Source organism: Melopsittacus undulatus, chromosome 1, assembly GCF_012275295.1.
Source record: "Melopsittacus undulatus isolate bMelUnd1 chromosome 1, bMelUnd1.mat.Z, whole genome shotgun sequence".
NCBI classification, from domain to species: Eukaryota; Metazoa; Chordata; class Aves; order Psittaciformes; family Psittaculidae; genus Melopsittacus; species Melopsittacus undulatus.
The window spans coordinates 104,250,896-104,270,243 of NC_047527.1; the positions used below are offsets into that span (position 1 = coordinate 104,250,896).

The 19,348-nt window shown below is 42.1% G+C and overlaps 1 protein-coding gene across 1 annotated transcript in view; it reads right to left on the reverse strand.

The window, feature by feature from the left end:
- Positions 1 to 19,348, reverse strand: part of KMT2C (lysine methyltransferase 2C) — a 192,100-nt gene that overhangs the window by 115,991 nt on the left and 56,761 nt on the right. The window contains exons 3-4 of the mRNA XM_031049774.2: positions 16,417 to 16,555; positions 1,979 to 2,185 (exon numbers count right to left, since the gene is read on the reverse strand). Coding sequence (XP_030905634.2) covers positions 1,979 to 2,185; positions 16,417 to 16,555 — 346 coding nt within the window. The remainder of the gene's footprint in view (positions 1 to 1,978; positions 2,186 to 16,416; positions 16,556 to 19,348) is intronic.

Consider the following 19,348-nt stretch of genomic DNA (forward strand, 5'->3'; position numbering starts at 1 on the left):
TGTATGAGTTTGCTGGTACTTCACAGTTTCTGGAACTGAGACAGCACAAAACCACCTCTCTTTCCTGAGTGCTCTCCTGCTTCTGACCTCTAAAAATAGATGGTGAAAGACGATCCACTGCCAATAAGCCAAGAGATACAGTAAGCACTGGGATTTTTACCTGGGATAACCGTGCCTTCCTGAAAACTACACATGCTTTACTTCAGCAATGACATTCAAAAAATTGTGAAAAAAACCTTTGGGAGAAAAAAGCAGCATCCCCCTTGCACCACCCAGGAAACCTCAAAAGTTTTCAGTTATTACATGCTATCTTCACGACCCGTGTCATGACAGAAGCTGAACACCAAAACCTGTTAGCTCTGACACTGCCAACATTAAAACTCCCCATAATGAAGCCCTGCATTAACCCATTCTGCTCAGCAAACCCAGTTCCTAGACATCACCAGTATCCAGTGGAGCCACCTCTAACATCGAACTGTTATTCAAAACACAGGAGTTCACAGGAACATTAAGCAAAAACACTAAACCCCAGTTGTCATTGGTATTAACATGAAAGCTTTCTCAAAAGATTAAACCAACCAAAGAACATCCCAATCTACTCTGCAAATTCACGCTGATGAAAATACTCTCCACCTTATCCCAATCTTCTGTACTTAGCCTTTTTGCAAATAGTATTCCACGTGCCTACAAAAGAGAGTAACTGTCTGCGGAGAGGCAGTTTTATTAGCTAAAAAATGAGATTTTTTGTTCATATCGGCGTCACACAGTGTGCATTTTTACAACACCGACATACTACGTAAACACAGGCTGTGTACCTGAGCAACACCAGCAAGTACAAACCACACTGAACTCCCCAGCAGTAAGCCCATCCCTAGCGCTGAATTTCAAACACATCAGAGCTAAATGAACACGCGTTAATTAAACACTGTAATTAACCATTCTGGTCAGCTCTGAGGCTCAGCGGCCCCTCAGGCGGCCCCGCCTCACGGGCGGGCGCGGCCACCGCCGCCCCCGTCATTGTTCCTGTGCCTCGGCCGGGCCCCGCGGGCTGGCGGCGGCTCCGCGCCCGCAGCCAATCCCCGGGCTCCAGCGCGCCTGGCGCCCGCCGCAGCCCCGCTTCCCTCGGGGCCGCAAGGCCTCGGCCAAGCGTTCACAGGCTGCGGTGAACGCACCCGCGGGGCCAGCACCCCCCGTGGGGGCAGAACTCAGTACCCAGGGTAGGAGCGAGTGCGGGCTGAGGTAGAAAGGTGTTTCTCCGATCCGGCACACCTCAAGCGCCATTGCCAGACATGCCGTGTGTTGCACTAAACTTCGCTGCGGAGCTGTGTGCATCCCTGCTGGCTTTCGGAGCTCCGGAAAGGTGGAACTAACCCCAGAGGACTCGGGATGCTGCCCTTCAACGGCTAGAACTGCCCCGGTGGGAAACATGCCAATGATCCAAATTTCTGCAGGGGAGGAAACACGTGCTGTGTGCCTGCAACACCACCATGCCACACAAGAGCCAGCTCTGGAGGGGGGGATTAAAACCTCCAACAAGGTGGGCAGGGGCTTCTAAATCCAGTCCACAAAACGTATCAAGTGTCAGAAGGCCACTGCTGCCCAAGGAAGTTGTGGCTGCCCCATCCCTGGCAGTGTTCAAGGCCAGGTTGGACACAGCTTGGAGCAACCTGGTCTAGTGGAAGGTGTCCCTGCCCATGGCAGGGGGTTAGAACTGAGTGAGCTTTAAAGTCCTTCCAAACCATTCTATGATTCTGCTCTTGTATATACTTTTACTCCAACTGCAGGAGCAGATGATACGGAAGAGCCAGCTATTGCTATACAGCTTGTATGTTGGGTCCCATCGCCCACAATGACTAATGTTGATGACCCACATTTTCACAAGTTATTTGAGTATTGCAGTACAGGATCTGTAAATATGCTTCCTGAGCTTCATCCAAAACAAAACAAACCCCCAATATTTATTGTAGAATGGACTTACTTCTTCTGTCCTCTCTGTTTGCGTGGCACTGAGTTTTGCCTTGGAGTTCTCTCACAAGCTCCATCGGGGCTGTCGCTGGCTTCACTCTTACTTAAAGGCTGGGTTTTCCATGGGATAACATACCCAGGAGTTGGACTGAATTGTTTTAAGTCTCCTTGTCCTAATGAGCTCCGTTCTCCACAGTAACAAAAGGCGCAGAGTTGTTCGCTGTAAAAGGGAAGATAATTATTTCTTTTGGGGGAGGAAACAGCACAGGGTATACCAAAGAGCAACTTTAATTCTATATATTATTAAATAAATAAATAAAAGCTCCCAAAGTCCTGTCAGGTATCAAAGCTCAGCACTGAAGAACACTATTTCCAGCTAATGTAAAGTTATATTAAAAGAACTTTTTTGTTAACAAAAAGTGTGCGATTAACAAAACAAAAACCCCCACATGTATTCAAATTATTATTATAACCTTTTTTGTTCAAAAGTTCTGTATCTCTAGACACATGCTTGCTAAAAGGCATTGGAAGGGGGGGTGGAGAAAAAAAGAATGGGAGGAAGAAGTCGATTAACACCTCACACCCATTAAAAAAACTCAGTGTTGCCATCATGGAAAAGGCAAAGCTCTGTCTTTTTGAACACGGTTATATCGTTCTGTAAGCACATACATTTATGTGTAACGCAGTGTACAAATACTATACACCAAAAGGTTTAATGAAACATGGGGGTAAAAAAAGGAACAATGACAATCTCAGAGCAATGGCTACAGTCCCACATACCAGGGCTTACAACATACACAAATCCAAATATCCTTGTTTACTTCAATATTTAAAATCAAAATGATACCGAAAAGTTTTACTAGAGGGAATTTATATTTACAGAACTGTGACCGCAACAATATCCCTTGTGCCATTTGCAATTATGTTTTAACATGCAGAACATAGCAACAGCACTGAAATGACAGCTCTGACAGCACTCCTTGTGTCACATCATATGGAAGCTACTGAAAAATATTTCTATAATAAACATATCCACAAACTTCAAATGTGAAGTTCTGCAACTAATGCAGCTTGCATTAAAAGAAGGCCATTTAACACTTTTTTATGCTTAAATGAGCAGTTCTGTTTTCCTCATATTTATGCCCCTAAGACCCCAAAAAGATGCCTCAGGGAATAGAGGCTTGGTTTTGCTTGGTTCCCAATTAAATTCATTTCAGTGCATCTCCAAGGTGGCACATTTGGGTTTGGCACACTCTGTGTTGGGTGGATGAGTGGAGAGAAGTAAGGTGGGAGGAAGAGAAAACTTTAAAGTTAATCTCCTGTATAATAACCACTAAATTTGGGGGTGGGGGGGAAGAGTGCCTGTACTTTTCAGCCAGGTGAGACAAAAGCCACAACAGAAAAAGGTCAAAGTAGAAAAGGAAAGTTCTGAACCAGAACATTTACCCTTAGATTTGGTTTAGTATACTCTGGGATGGGTCTTTTTGCCCTTGCTGCAGAGCAACCCTAGCAGGGAAAGAAAAACCCAAGAAAGAAAATACAAGTGGGTATGTAAAGTGTCTTTGAACTGCTTTACTATTACAGTACTAGCAGTACCAGACAGTCAGATGTTAAGGAAGGGAGCACCATGTCATGAGCCCACAATGAAGCCAAATACTTTTATGCTCTGTAGGTAGGATGGCACTTTCCCTATGGCACACAAACCTCTGGGGACATGCAGATTGATGGGCAGGTAAAATAGGTCCCCCATTCATGCTAGTCAGATTAATACCCTATCATAGTGCAGCTGGGAAGCATTCACCCCCATACTCATGGCTGCAGTCGCATATCCATTGCTGCTCCTGCCTGAACACAGGACCGGTGTGAACCAGCACAACAAACCCCAGAGCTGATGGCAAATGTCTGTCATGTCCCAGAAATCTTCAGTGAAAAGGTACCCAAAAATAAAAGGGTGCAGAGAAAATATGGATAAACGTGGCATAAGAACGAGGGAAAATGAGTAGTTACAGATAAACAGCACATAGGTCTATCTTAAAGCTGGTTTTCAACGTGACAGAGCAACAAATAGATTATTATTTATATGTCAGAGAATATAACGACTAGACAACCAGCGAAACCTGATCTGGCCTTGTAGGCACAGTTTGTAAGAAGGGAAAGCAAAGCTATTTATGTTAGTTGAGGCTACAGAGACTTGTGAGGAGACTTAAGAGATTTAAACAGGCAGCACCATGGTATATAAATTAGACTAGTTACAAACACAAGATTATCCACAGTAGAATAAATAATTATTCATATATCCTGTTAGGACAGACTATCACTGCTCATTAAAAGACTCAAGGATAATTACAACTAAATAAACAAAGATCCTTAAAGTGAAATCATAGCAAATAAGCAATGATGTTAATGTTTATAGAAAAGAAACATGAAACAGTAATTAAATGTAAAAATAAACTAACTTTTAAAGCAGTATGATTCAAAAAAGGAACACAGGAGTAAAGCAGATATTTCTGGAGCCTGTGAGGCAGCTCTGGTATCACAATTTCCAGCAGTAGCTTTCTGCAGGCAGAGTGAAGTGAAACAACAGGAGCAGCGAGTTTCACAGCTACTCTGCAGCGTGGTGCGGACAGCTGCGAAGCTGTCAAGAATCATATGGTTTGTGCTACTGCTCCTGCTCCAGCAAAGCTGGGGACAGCAGCTGAAGCAAGTGCTCACTGCAGGGAGGGGGCTGGGGAACCCTTCACTAAAGGTTTGTGAACACACAGATGCACGAGTTGAAGACAGGAGCAGCAGAACATTCCCAGACTACTGCCAAGAGTCTGTGGGGCTGAGACAGAGGTGGGAGAAGATAAGGCAGAGAAACGGGTTTTACACCTTCCAGGGAGGGTAAGCAGAGGGGCTTCAAATGTATTAGCTACCCAAATATCTAGAAACAACTAGGGGCAGTGTACTGCTTGCCTAACATCTGGATGGATGCTAGGAGAGAGCCACAGGAAAGCCATGGCCCTTCACTTCCTAGCACATCACGGTACTCATCTATCACACAGTACAAAGTGGCCATTTCCATCACGTTAGCCTTTTAGGTTGAAGTGCTCAGTAAATATTTTAAGTTATGTCTGTATGGGCAGAAGGTAGAGTTTTTTATTCCTATCATCTGAGGATTGCAGAAAGTACTTACAAATCTACTTTCCATATGTCAATATGCAATTAGAGGATCTAAATCTGTGGTGCAAGAAGAGCTCTCATATTGAAGATAACGAAATTGAGATACTGGCAACTCTTAAGATCAAACCCTAGATCTGTTACCGTAATTAGCATATTTTCAGAACAGGCTAATTCAAAATGGGATAACAAGCAAGCGACGATGTGTCACGTATCTTTTTATATGCTACTAAGGAAAAAAAGAAAGAGAAAGCTCACCAATACTCCATTTAAGATGTATCTACAATGTGCCAAACCAAAATGTAAATTTATCATTACCTGCAACTTCAACTTAATTTCTAAACATTCCCAGAACAAATAGGTTTCAGGTTAGATATAAAGAAGAAATTCTTTACTGTGAGGGTGGTAAGGCATCGGAATGGGTTGCAGAGAAGTGGTAAACGCTCCATCCCTCGCAGTGTTCAAGGCCAGGTTAGACATAGCCTTGAGTGACATAGTCTAGTGTGAGGCATCCCTGCACATGGCAGGAGGTTAGAACCAGATGAGCTGTAAGGTCCTTTCCAACCCAAACCATTCTAAGATTCTAAATACTATTTTTTCATATAGGATTAAAATTCCACAGGTGGTTTATCACTAGTAGGTGCTTATATATCATACCTCATCCCACAGGATTTCATACATCTGTATGCACACAAATCTTAATACATAATGCAGAGAAAAAAAACACATTGAGATCAAACCAGACATACAACTGGGGTTAGGGGATGCAGTTACAGGCAATAATAATGTCTGAAGACCATATCTGTTCCTACCAAGACATAAGAGGATATCCAGACTTGGATATGGTTAGAAAAATGACCTTGATAACAAGAAACACATAGAAGAAAATGGCTGCAGCACCACTGCCAAGATCTACAAGTTCTTATTTCACTGAGTTGCCTGGTCACTGCCTCTTTCTCATGCAGAATTTACTCAACTCCCTGGCAAGAATCTAAGATGCTACAACCCTCCCCAGTCCACAGCCTGACAAAGGAAAACAAAATGCCCATCAGCCAGCTAGTCCTGGAGGAAGGGGGAAGAATGGTCACTGTTTACTTGACCGACAGTGTACAGTCATTAGAACTCATCCTAAAACACAGACTTTCCCGTTGAAAGGAGCCCATTTCCACACATGAAGCATCAGGCAACTAGTTGCACAATATTAATTTACAGCCAGAGAAATATTTTCTGGTTTGCTTGCAAATATTGAGTCAGACAATGAAGGTAAAATTTACAGTCCCCAAACCTTTTTTGAACAGAGCTAAGGCTGACCATCAGGATTACCAACACTTCAAGCACACCAAGTGCCACAGTAGTTATACTCCCAAGAGGAAGCAGAAGCCCCTCCTGGATCCTTCTGCATTGGGAAATGGCACTGGGGTATCCTGTGTCAGCCAAGGCTCTTTGATAACAAGCCCATGTACTGATTGACCTACATAAACATTGAAGGTTTTATGCAGTGTCCTTTATCTCACAGACCTACACTTGTGTCTGCTAGAGTACCATGCTGTGCAGCTGGTGGAAATCTCCAGACTGGTCTACATGAGCTTGTGCGACCCTCAACAGTATCAGATGTGACATTCTCACTCTCCTGCCTATTTTTCATACCTGGGTAGAAGGCATGGCAGTCTGCAATGATATGGGGCACTGCCATCCACCCACAACTCTGTGTATAAGGCTGGGGGAATAAACTTCCCTTCCTCATTTTCATAGGAATGACCTCCTCCCATGCCTCCAGCATCCCTGTACGACTGAATGCCAAAAAAGACAGCAAGTGGCCTATGTTGAGCATGTCTATTGCCAAGACACTTGAATTTATACAACCCTTTCAGTACTAAATGGTGAAGCAAGTAGAGTCAAGAAAATCTGGCAGCTGGATAAAGGTCCCCCTTCTGTCAGGAGGACATGCACAAGGGAAAACCAAGCATCCTCCAGAGATGAACAGAAGCTGTCTGCAGCAGGAGAAATACAAACTCATGTATTCAGCTCAAGAGATGCTCTCCCCCTACCTTTTCTCAAATCCCTCCCAGCCTAACTTGGGAAACCCATTATAAGAGGTTTCACTGTACATTCACCTTTTCAATCAGTCTCATTAAAAGCAGTGGTCATTGCTGCTGTTTAAACAGGAAACAGCAACAGATTATTTTTGTAAAATATAATTTGCATGGGTGAAGTTGTTACAGGAAATTAAACTGGTTTTAACATCTATTTTTCACAATTAAAATTAAGCTCAGCACAATGAAATTACATATTTGGGAGCAAAACACAACTTCAGTGCATCGTTTCCTCTGATTACCAAAGCAGACTGATAAAAATTGGCCTTGAGAATTCTTCTCCCACCTAATTCTGTTAGTAGTTTCAATATATGTTAAAAGGCTGAATTAAACACTACAGGGGACCCACTATTTATTCCACTATGCCAAGTTGTGCTAATGCACAAACTGCTTTGCCTTCACTCTCATTTTACGTTGTGTTAGTCAAAGAGTAAATTGGTTTTCTCCTTAGTGGAGATGCACCACCCCATCATTCTGGAAACTCTAATCAGGACCTGGCTTCAAACAACGCTGGGAGTCTGTATCAGTGTGAATTCTAATATATGTGAGATATACACAGAGGTGAAGTTATTCTAAAACTCAGGGGTTTAGATTAAGCTTTTCAGCTTCATCTAAATATCTTGTAATTATCTGGATCTCAATATTGAAGAAGCTTGAAAGGAACCGACCAAGAAAGCTCATTACACAATGCATAAAAACTTTCCACTGCTACAGGCTTAGCAACCCAATAAATCACCCTTCTGAACGAATGATACTAAGGACAGAGGAGGATGCAAAGTGCAACATGGGGATACCACAAAGAGAAAGACACAAAACTTCTAAGCTGCAAGTTGTATTTCAGTGTTTGACATGGAAAGCATTCTCCTCCCAGTAGGAAACTGAATCACAGAACAACTTGGAATTTTTTAAGTGGCTTGACACTATTCCACAGCATCACAGGATGGTTTAGGTTGGAAGGGACCTTAAAGGTCATCCAGTTCCAACCCCCTGCCATGGGCAGGGACACCTCACACTAGACTAGGCTGCGCAAAGCCCATCCAACCTGGCCTCAAACACATGGGATGGGGCAGGCATCCAGTCAGGGTCCACGTCCTTGTGCTGGGGGCCCCAGAGCTGAATACAGCACAGCAGATTCGGTCTCATTATAGTGGAGTAGGGGGGGTATATTTTACAGGAATATTTAACTTACGCAGTACAATTCCTTCCAGAAAAGGAGGGCGGGAGTTCATATGAACTTCAGGTACAGAATTTTTAAACTTTATTTGCACAAAGCAATTAAACTGCATTAGACAATAATTGCTTTCCAGTTTTTTCAAAGCGGCACAGCTGGAATTCTACAGCCAAATAATCAACTTAATGAAACTCTTCTCATTTGAGAGAAAGAAAACATTACCCTCCAAACACCACCACCAAACCAACACATTTTAATGACATTTTTATTTTAATGTTTAAAGCTCAGCTAGAATTTCACATGCCCTAAATGCAGGCGAGGTTACCAGAATGCCAGAGCTGAATAAAGTGAATTTAGGATTACTCCAAGGCCATGTAGAAATCATTCTTTAATTTCCACCTGAACAGATTCGTACTCTCAAACAAAACTTCCATATTGAATGCAACTGTGAGTGTACCTGGAATGTGATACACCACACAATTTTGAGAGGTGATTTAACCTCTGAGTGATAAAACCCAAAGAACAGAAAGTACTGTGCCTGTATCTTCAGTGTGCCTTTCTGCCCAAAAAGGACAGTCATCCAAAGCCAAATCTCCTCTTTTGGCAAGACAACAGAGATCACACCAAAACTGTGTAAACCTTGCAGAGGTGGAAGCACCTCTCAGGAGGCAACTTCATCCAAATACTAAAAAAGGTCTTACTATCTGAAAATATCTGAAATTTAAGATATACCATATACTGCCTTGAAATAGCAGGCTTTCAAGAAAGCATCATCAAAATTGTTCAGGGAATTAAAAAGTACTCTGTTCTGCATAATTTAAACTTCATATTTTTTCTTCAGAAGCATGTTTAGAGAATACATGAAATACAACAGAGTGGGGCTCTTTAGTCAGAACTTTGCTGGGTCAGATTAAAGGTCCACCTGGCCCTGTATGGTCAGTGTTAGAAATAGGATAAGCAGATGCACAGGGGATATTAAAGAGCAGGGCAAACATATGATACTATCCATGTGTCCCAGTACTTTCAGTTCAGGGCTTCCCTGTATGAGCTGTGATTCCTAAATATTTAGTAATTCTCCATTTCTTTTGACCAGTCTGCTCTTGACCTCACATTTTCAGCAATCCACAACATCCCTCATCAAGGACTTCAATGTTACTCAAGACAACTATCTGCTGTGCAAAGACTCACCTCCTTTGACTTTGCATCTAACCCTTAAAAGTTTCATTTGATGACTTTCAGCTTCCTGCATTAAAAGAAACTTCACAGTCAGGATACCTTCCCCATGCCACCTATGATGTTAAATTTTTTATCCTGTTCCTCCAATCTCTTCTACAGACTCAGGGGTTCTAGGTAACTGTAAGGTACTGCAGATCTCTGATCAACCTTTCTGCTGTTCTGCAAAACTCTTCAAGTTTTACTACATGCATTTCTGAAGTTCAAATACACTTTCTGTAACCCTATGGAAATCAGTCCACACTCATTTCTCTAAAAGTTTCTAACCTCACCAAGCAGACCACATGTGCTCAAGCAAAGCTTTAGCACATCGAAGCCACAAGCTCAAAAATTCTCTCTTCACTAAGCACACTCCATTCTCAGTCCCTATGTGCAAGCAGACTCCATATGCACCATCCTTACCCCGTGAGCGAACATCTAATTCAAAGGTTAGACACATTCACAGGGATCATCTCCACAACTACGACTTTGGGATGCTGCAAGTCCAGATTTTGCCATTTAAATTGCCTGTACTTTCCAAGAGTTGTGAAATGGAAGCAAAGGAAGGAATGATGAATGAACAAGCAGGGCCAGACAGCGGGCTTCCTGTGTGAGGGAAATGTAAAGTGATGGAGAAATGGGGCAGTTGACTGTGGGGAGTAATACAGATCACAAAGAATGCAGGAAGAGAACACTGCCACAACTGACAAGGGAAGTGAGCAAGAAAATGAAGAAAGGGGCAAGAAGGAATACTATGTCACAAACACCTGCCTAGGAGCCACTGGACATGGAGGAAACGAAAATGCAGACCAGCTAAAAAGCCAAACAAGAAGAAACCTCAGCTGAGTGGACACTGAAACAGTAATTAGAACTAATGAGGGGGGACTAGGATTACAAAAGTAAAGAGAATGGGAATATGATGAGGAGTCAACAACATGAAAAATTGTAAGAGCCTGGCAAAGAAAGTCGGGAGACAAGAAGATAAAGGAAAAGGTAGCATTTGGGGGAAAACGAGAGAGGACACCATATCACTAAACACTGGGACAGAACTTAAGATCCAAGACTCTCACAATTGCCTGTGATGAATATGTAACTGTGCAAACCTGTGACAAAGTAGGCATCCCATCCACTTGTAAGCTTGATCTCTGTGGGACACTGTGTAACTAGTACTGCTATCAGTCCTTCAGCATGGTCTCATAGACTGCAAGCCTTGAAATTTTGCTCAAAGAATACTCCCACCTGTCTGCCATCTCTCAGAGGAAAGAAAAGCCGTCCAGTCAACAGCCCTGACCTGCCAGCGCTATTCTTATTGTTCGCCAGCAGCAGGACAGACCCAGGAGGACACAAACAGCCTGAGTAGGATGGGAGAGAGACAAAAAACTGCCTAAAAACATTTAAGAAAGTCTTAGAGTGAGACCAGAAACCTAGGGGACGTGCTCAAACAGGGCAGGAGGCATTGCTAAGAATAGTTTCTGTGGTTGGACCATCTTTTTCACAGATTAATTCAAGGAGCAAAAGTCCATGCAAGCTGAAGCTCCAGTCGTGAATGTCACTGATCACAGGTGTCAAGTCCCACAAGGCAGAAGTTCAATGTGACAGCATTAAACGCACTGCAGTCACAATGTCAATTGTTCACCCTAAGAAAAAGGCAGGATCAAGGCTGACTGCAAAACTTTCCTTTGGCCCCATTTGTGCTATACGCCTTCTGTGCTTCAAGAGAGATGCAGACCATCTGGAGAAAACTCAAAACAGCAAGAAGAATCAGAACTCAAGAAAACATCTACAAAGAAAGTATGAACAAATTTGGGGTTTCTGTTATGAGTAAAAGCATGCTGGGGAAATAAAACAAGAGGCTTTTGCACAAATCTATCCTTGGCAGATGGTACAAGATGTAATGGGATAAACCCAGAATGAAGAGAGTGAGGGTTTGATGTGAACAAAGTATTTCCAACAGTAAAAACAAAGAAGAGACTGGAAGGGACTGTTTAGGGAAGATCTGGAGGTTTTATTATCGGAAGATTTAAGAGCAGTTTATGTAAACTTCTGCCAGGAATGGTTGCTGTAGATATGGGCCTTGGAAAAGAGGTGAACTAGATGACTTCCTGCCCAAAGTATCTGAGGTAGGATTGCTTCATAAATTCTTCTTGAGGCAATTTCCCTAGTGGATGCATGAACATACAGGATAGACAACCAGTAAAGACTTAACTCTTTTTTCAGTGTGGTCTTAAGTCTTTACCTACTGGCAACATATACATTATACCCTGAAAACCAAATCAGTAATTTCACTCTGGCCTAGGCTGGTCATTGATATAATGCTGAAATATTAGTTTACTATTATTAATTTATTTTTGTAACACAAAGGAATGCCATCTCCACTTTGCAGACATGGAAGTCAACCACTGACTTCAGATGAAAATCTGTAAATGTTTACATTGATCTAGATCTGAAAGTGTAAAGCAAAACTCTGCAATGATTTCCTAAGTGTCCTGCTTTGTGCATAAGGTCCATTCTCTGCAGAAAGAATTCTTGTAGAAAAACATTCATGTAAACTACAAACTGCTTTGTAATACATATGCATGAAAGAAATAATCGGTCTCAGAATTAATCTTAACACTGGTATCTCCTAAAATATTATTATCTTGATTTTTTTTATGTATTATAATATTAAATGTTTTATCTAACTCCTCCCTCCTTCTCCTTCCATCAGTGCAGTGTTACTCCATCCAGATTATCTTATCTCTCTGCCAGTCCACAATTTCTTTTTTCCCACCGAGTATTGCTTTTGAGTGTTGCAAGTTCTGTAAAGTGCTTTCTGTGAAGATTAAAGTAAAAAAAGATAAAGAAGTTCACTGCTGCTTTTTCACCATTTTCTTTGTTCACACCATCAACAGATGTTCACCAACTACTTCTTTTCAACAGTCTATAGCACCCCCACCCCCCATTCTCCAGACTCCGAATTTGGTGTTAGCAGCAGGAACAACAAAATAAGGGGGAATAGTGCAATTGGTCTGGAATGAAAATTACGTGCTTTGTCCAATTACAAGTGAAGCAGGAAAAGAGGAAGGTGTGTTGCCAGGGTTTTTCTGTAGTTTTAGCGACAGTCTCACAGGAGCAGATATTTAGCAGACCAAAGTACCAAAATCAAAAAAGCTATGTGAAAATCTCAGCTTCTGCTTATTTTAAGAATGTTCTGTCTTCATGACTATGGCAAAAGAACTGAAAATGTGCAATTAATGCAATTTATAGTCTCTGAAAGTAGAAAGTAAAATGTATCAAAAGGTGTTTTGTTCTTCCACGAAATTGTGCTTCTGGGCCATTCTTGTTAGCTCTTAATGCTTGGAGCTGACAATGTGGGAAGCAAAGGAGGAAGGTAGAAGTGGGCTCTGCTGTAAGGCTCAGCCAGTTTCTGGCTGCTTGCCTGCCTCATGGGCTGCACTTCCCCTGCTCTCTGCAGGCAGCACAAACCAAGGGAGCAGATTCCTTTCGAAGAAGCTGGATTCCACTCAGCCATAAGTCCTGGGCTGACAGAAGCTTCTCACAAGGCTTATAAAAAGAAAAAGGGAACAACCAAAGGAAAAGGCTCCAAAGCCCATGACGCTCATGATATATAAGAGCTGGCAGCATTACTTTTACCACTGCCAGGCTTGGTAGTTTATCTTTGCTTGATGTTATTGCACCTCCCCGCATGTGGTCAATAATTCACTCATTCCTTCTGTGCATACACACACACGCCTCACCCCTTTCAGATAGTTTATTCGAACGTTTTTTAGCACAGTGGTTTCTGAGCACTAATCCTATACCCATTATTACATTCCCTGCCCCAATCCCATTTGCAGTCAATGGTTCCATTGGACTCCCCCATCTCCCCGCTCAGAAAGAATCCAATATCGACCATCTCCTCTCTCACCTTTCTCTTAAATGTTCTTGTTTAGCCTCAGTCTCAGGAAGGATCCAGAGGAAAGTACCACACAAGCCAAGCTTTGGCTGATCTCTCAGTTCTATGACTGAGATCATAAAACCTTCTGAAGTTCAACAAGGCCAAGTCCAAGGTCCTTCACATGGGTCAGGGCCATCTCAAACATAAATAAATGCTGGGTGGAGACTGGATTAAGAACAACCCTGAGGAGAAGGACTTGGGGGTGTTGGCTGACGAGAAGCTCAACATGGCCCAGCAATACACGCTCACAGCTCAGAAAGCCAACCGTATCCTGGGATGCCTCAAAAGGAGCATCACCAGCAGGTCAAGGGAAGGGATTCACCACTCCACTCTAATGAGACCCACCCCTGCAGTCCTGCATTCAGCTCTGCGGTCCCCAACACAAGAGGGATGTGGACCTGCTGGACTGAGTCCAGAGAAGGCCATGAAGGTGAACAGAAGGCTGGAGCACCTCTTCTATGGAGACAGGCTGAGAAAGCTGGGCTTGTTCAGCCTGGAGAAGAGAAGGCTCCAGGGAGGCCTTAGAACAGTTTCCAGTGTGTAAAGGCACTGACAAGAAAGCTGGAGAGAAACTTTTGACAAGGGCATGTAGGGACAGAACAAGTGGGAGTGGTTTAAACTGAAAGAAAGTAGATGGAGATTAGTGTTCAAGGCCGGGTTGGACAGGGCTTTGAGCAACCTGATCTAGTGGAAGGTGTCATTAAGGTCTCCTTCATTCTATGGATTCTGTGAAATCCCCATCCTAGTTCTGATATTTCCTATTATGTTAAAAATAACTATTCTTCAGCAGCAAATTAATGAATTAATGTAAAAGTCTTCATCTTATGCCCTGTGTTCTGTGGTTCTCTGACTCCTTTATCTTCACTACCAATGACAGAAATCCAGAATTATCTTACACTCGACTGAAAAAGTAATGCAAAAGTAGCTCCACCTACACCTGCATCTACTTCTGGTAGAGGCTTTAGTTCTTTTTGTGCTCCAGGCAATTTCTGCACTGTCTGTTATAATGTACTTCCCTAATTCTCCCATGTCTCATACACCTGAAGTTCCTTCTAAATATACAAATATTTTCATTGGATTACTTAGTTACACTATAAAACAGGAATGTAAAAGCTTACTAAAAGAGATGAAGCTGATGAGTATGAGTTATTTGGAAATCAGCTTCAAAACTACTTCCGCGAGTTACAGGTTTTAAGTCTCTATGCAGTCACACTATCATAAATCTTGATACATTTCCTCCCACCACTGCAAAACCAAACGTCAGTGTGCGTTTATTTCACACGTTGTATTTTCTCCTAAGAGAACAGTGAAGCCACCCAGAATCCAGTCCTCCTACCCCTGCACAACACAGTGACAGTGTCAGCACACCACAGTGACACAGATGATTGATCAAGAAATCACAGATCCAAGAGGCTTTCTTCTGCTAGGTTTCCAGACAGTGCCATAACACCTTTGACATCTTTGTAATGAGGACATCAGTGACTTCTACAATGAACACCAATCCTGCATCTAAGTCTGGAACAAAAATTACCTGGGGTTAGAGAAACCTTAGATCTCTAATACGTTTCTTTCCAAAATGTGAGACACAGTGTCTGATCACTGTTATTTAAATTAAAAATTAATAGTACTTAGCTTTTTAATGCTTTGATCAGCCAAAGCAATGGGCCTTATTGGCCTTTCCTTCTCAACTAATCGAATTCAGCACTTTCAGTTGGAAGTAAAAGTAAGTTGAGGGCAAATAAGGGATGTTCAGAACCAAGAAAAAGTTTTTTTAGGAGACTGTTGTCCAGCTTTTAAGAAACAAGTTCATGGTGAAAGAAAGTGCTGTAATCAAATATTCATGATAACAGCAAGAAAGAAACCTTGAGAAGAACAGAGAGCAGATGAAACAGCACTAAAACTTTTGCAAATCATCCAAAACAGGGTCAAATAAATAACAAAAACAGCTGTTCAGCTCAAGGCCCTCTATGTATTTACTGCAATTTAATACCAGCTTTGGAAAACCTCATTAGGAATAGTGTGTTTCATTCAGGTATATGCACAACATCTATTTAACTGAAATTCTCTGTAAGAAGTGAAGTATCTCTTGGAACCTAAGAAATCTGTGAACACGTAAAGCATGAAAATGATAAATGTGGCAAGTAGATGAAGTAATTTTTTGTACATGGAAAATATGCTCTGTGTTGGATTAAAAAAATATGATGACGATTCTCTCCAAATCTGTCAAAATATAATTACACCTTTAACCATCTGGTAACAGCAATCTCTGCAGCAGTAGAGACCCACTGCTGGATTAAAAGCTGTTATCAGGGCTTCAACAGAGCAGTGCACTAGGATTCTGTGACACTCTTTCAAAAGCAATCACAGATGTTTTGTTCTGGTTTCCCTCAAATAATGTCATTAACACTTTCACTGGTTTTGGGGGTAATTTATTCTGATAAAAAGTTTTTTAGATTACAAACATTTTCTGTATTGTAAATTCTGAAATAGGGAAGAACACAGTAGAAATGACAAGAGATTTGTTCTACTTTGTTCCTGAAAATGCAGCCATACAAGCTGAAACTTCAGAAATAATTTTATATGGACTTGCTAGTACATCATCTTCTGAGTAGGAAGGCTTCAGTAATCACATTTTATCTCCTATCACTTGTGTGTTTTAACTGAATCAGTTAATATGCTGTAATTCAAGGGTTTACCAGCATAGTCTGCAGCCAACACTCAACGAATGTGCTTTCCACCTTGCTCTCCCTACATGCCAATGAAGCCATCCATCTTGAGCCCTGAGGCTGATGTCAGCCCTGTGCCCTGAGCTCTCTGCTCCCCATTATCTGGCTCCCAGCCCTTTGCCTGACTCAGCACCCGCCTCCTCGCTCACCAACCTGGGTTTAGCTTCCACACCCACAGAGGCGGTGGAGCATGCAGACTCCTCGGACACTGAGTGCTGAAGGACTGGTGTTAGCTGCTTGGTGCTGTCCACTTCCGTTTGGGCATCCTCTTCTGCAGACTGCTCTTTGACTTCTGTTTAACAAATAAGAATAATATTTATTCATTTATTTATGCTATAAAAACATCTGTGAGCTTTTTCTTGTGCTGCAAATATGCTTTTTACTTTTAGACAGATAAACCAATGTAATTATGTTCTCAGACACAACAAAACTGAAAGAGGAGGAAAATACTATCCTTCACATCTACCTAAACCTTGAAATTGAATGCTTATAAACCTATGAAGTTTCATACCCTTATAAAGTTCCATAACAGAGCATACCATTGTGTACTAAAGATGTTCAGTAAGTAATGAGGAGTGGGGCAGGAGAAGCATTGTTTAGTGACAACCTTTTCATACGGGGCTGCAGTTCTAGACATTCTCATTCTCCCCACATCTCCTCTTGTGCACGTGCGCTGTCACCCCTGAACAAAAATAAGGCTGAAGCACACTCATCTGGGGTATAATAAACATTTTTTAACTCCCAGGTTAGCTTTAACTTTGATGAATTCCCTGCACTATTTAATTCATGATTATACTAACTCTGTGCTGGCACAGGATTGAAGAGGTGAAGGAAGGAAGGACATGGTTTATGCCATCCTAAACTCCATTACGAACTGCAGGAATATAAGCAATTTTTGCAGCATCCTTTTAATTTAATTAGTTTTTAGACGTAAATATATACATCTACAGCTGGCAATAATACTGTCTGCCAAGAAGGTGTGTTTCTGCTCAGAAACATGAAACACTGTGCTGCTGCTGTCTGCATAGCTTAAATCCTATTCCCATTTGGTTTCCTCCCTTCCACAGAGCAAGTCAGGGATTTGCCAGGAGGACAGGGTAATGTGCCACTCCAAATGCATCAGAACACACAGGAACAAAAGTCAAGGCTGTAGAGCAATAAAATCTGGTATTTCCACACTTCTCTGTATTTTGACTTTGAAACCTAAATAACATAAAAAATCATCAGACTCTGGCAGATATTCTTCAGCATGTTCAGCTTAAGACACGTCTCCCCCTGTTCGTGTCGGTGGTTGCCTCATGAGCCAGCTTCTGCCCAGGTACCTAGTGTGGCCAACAGCATCCTGGCCTGTATCAGCAATAGCACAGCCAGCAGGACCAGGGAACTGACTGTATCCCTGTACTTGGCACTGGTGAGGCTGCACCTCAAATACTGTGTTCAGTTCTGGGCCACTCACTGCCAAGAAGACATCGAGGTGCTGGAGTGGGTCAGCTCCAGCAACGCAGTGGCTGGGCCAGCTGGGAGGACAATGAATCTGGTGAAGGGTCTGAAGCATAAGTCTTATAAGGAGCAGTTGAGGGAAGTGGGGTTCTTCAGTCTGAAAAAGAGAAGGCTCAGGGGGGACCTTATCACTCTACAACTACCTGAAAGGAGGATAGAGTGAGGAAGTGGCTGGCTTCTTCTCTCAAGTAACAGGTGATAAGACAAGAGGCAATGGCCTCAAGCTGCACCATAGGAGGTTTAGACTGGATATTAAGAAAAATCTCTTCACCAAATGTTGGGTATCAGAACAGGCTTCCCAGGGAACTGGTGGAATCATTATCCCTGGAAGTGTCCAAAACCTGTGTACATGAGGCCCTTAGTGACATGGTTTAGTAGCGGACTTGGTGCTCCAGGGGGTAACAGTTGGACTTGATCATTTCCAAGGTCTTTTCCAAACTAGTTGATTCTATGATTCCATGATCTGTCCCAACGCAGAGCCAGATCAAGGACCTGTGCCTGGATCACCTGCCATCTAAAACTTCAGTGAGCACAGGTTTCAGCTGAGAGGCCAATACATACAGCTCTTTCAAGGAAGTCTGGTTAGAGTAAAGCAACAGACTATTTAGAATATTCAAGCAGAAGTTACAGTCACTTTAAAAAAAAAAAACCTAATACACAGCATGTCAAAATATCATCAAATATTGCAAAGGATAATTTATTCAAGTGGAGAAATGGATGGTTAGAAGAATCTGCGACATGGGTGGGAGTGCGCAAAAACCTGCTATAAGCTTTAATCTTATTTATAAGATCAATAAAAGAGAAGAAAACTCTCAGAACACAGAACTGCACAGCTTGGTCTGTAATACTGAAATTATACGCCCGCTACAGCACATGGAGAAATCTTTCTTGTTTGATGGACAGAGATTGAAGTAAAATTATTCTTTAACCTAGAGTGACCTCATTTAGGAAGACAATGATGTAATATTTAAAACCCCCAATGAAGGCACCTGAAACATACTAAAGAGAAACACAAAGAAGAAATTCCCTGCTCATGACTTGGTGTGTGCCAAATGTTTATTTGAGCTGGTGCAAACTGAAACTGCTTCCCTAACTTCAGTTAAGCTACTCAGTAACATAGACCTGAAACATTGTTGAACATCTGAAACATCCAGAAATGTTTGAAAACCAAATGGCAGGTGTTAAACCGATTATACCAACCTCTCCTAAAGAAAAAAAACAATGCTGGACAATCACTTGATGCCAAAGAAATATCCTGTTGGGAAATGCATCCCTTGTAATAGTAAATGGCTCTGTACAGAAAACAAAACAAAATAAATCAAAATCCCATGCCCTTAGGTTTTGGTACATCTGAATGAACAATCCCTACAATCACTCCTGCATGGGGATTCCCAACACAGGCAGCATCCAGCAGAGCCATTCATAATGGTCAGTAGTGCATTTCCAAAGCATGTTGGATCTGAAGGATAATTTATGCAAGTAACCCCCAAATTTCTACATACAACCTCAATGAAGAGTGCAAAACATAACTACCTGTAAGACAGGCAGACCTCAAATCACTAACACCAAAACCCACACAACTGTT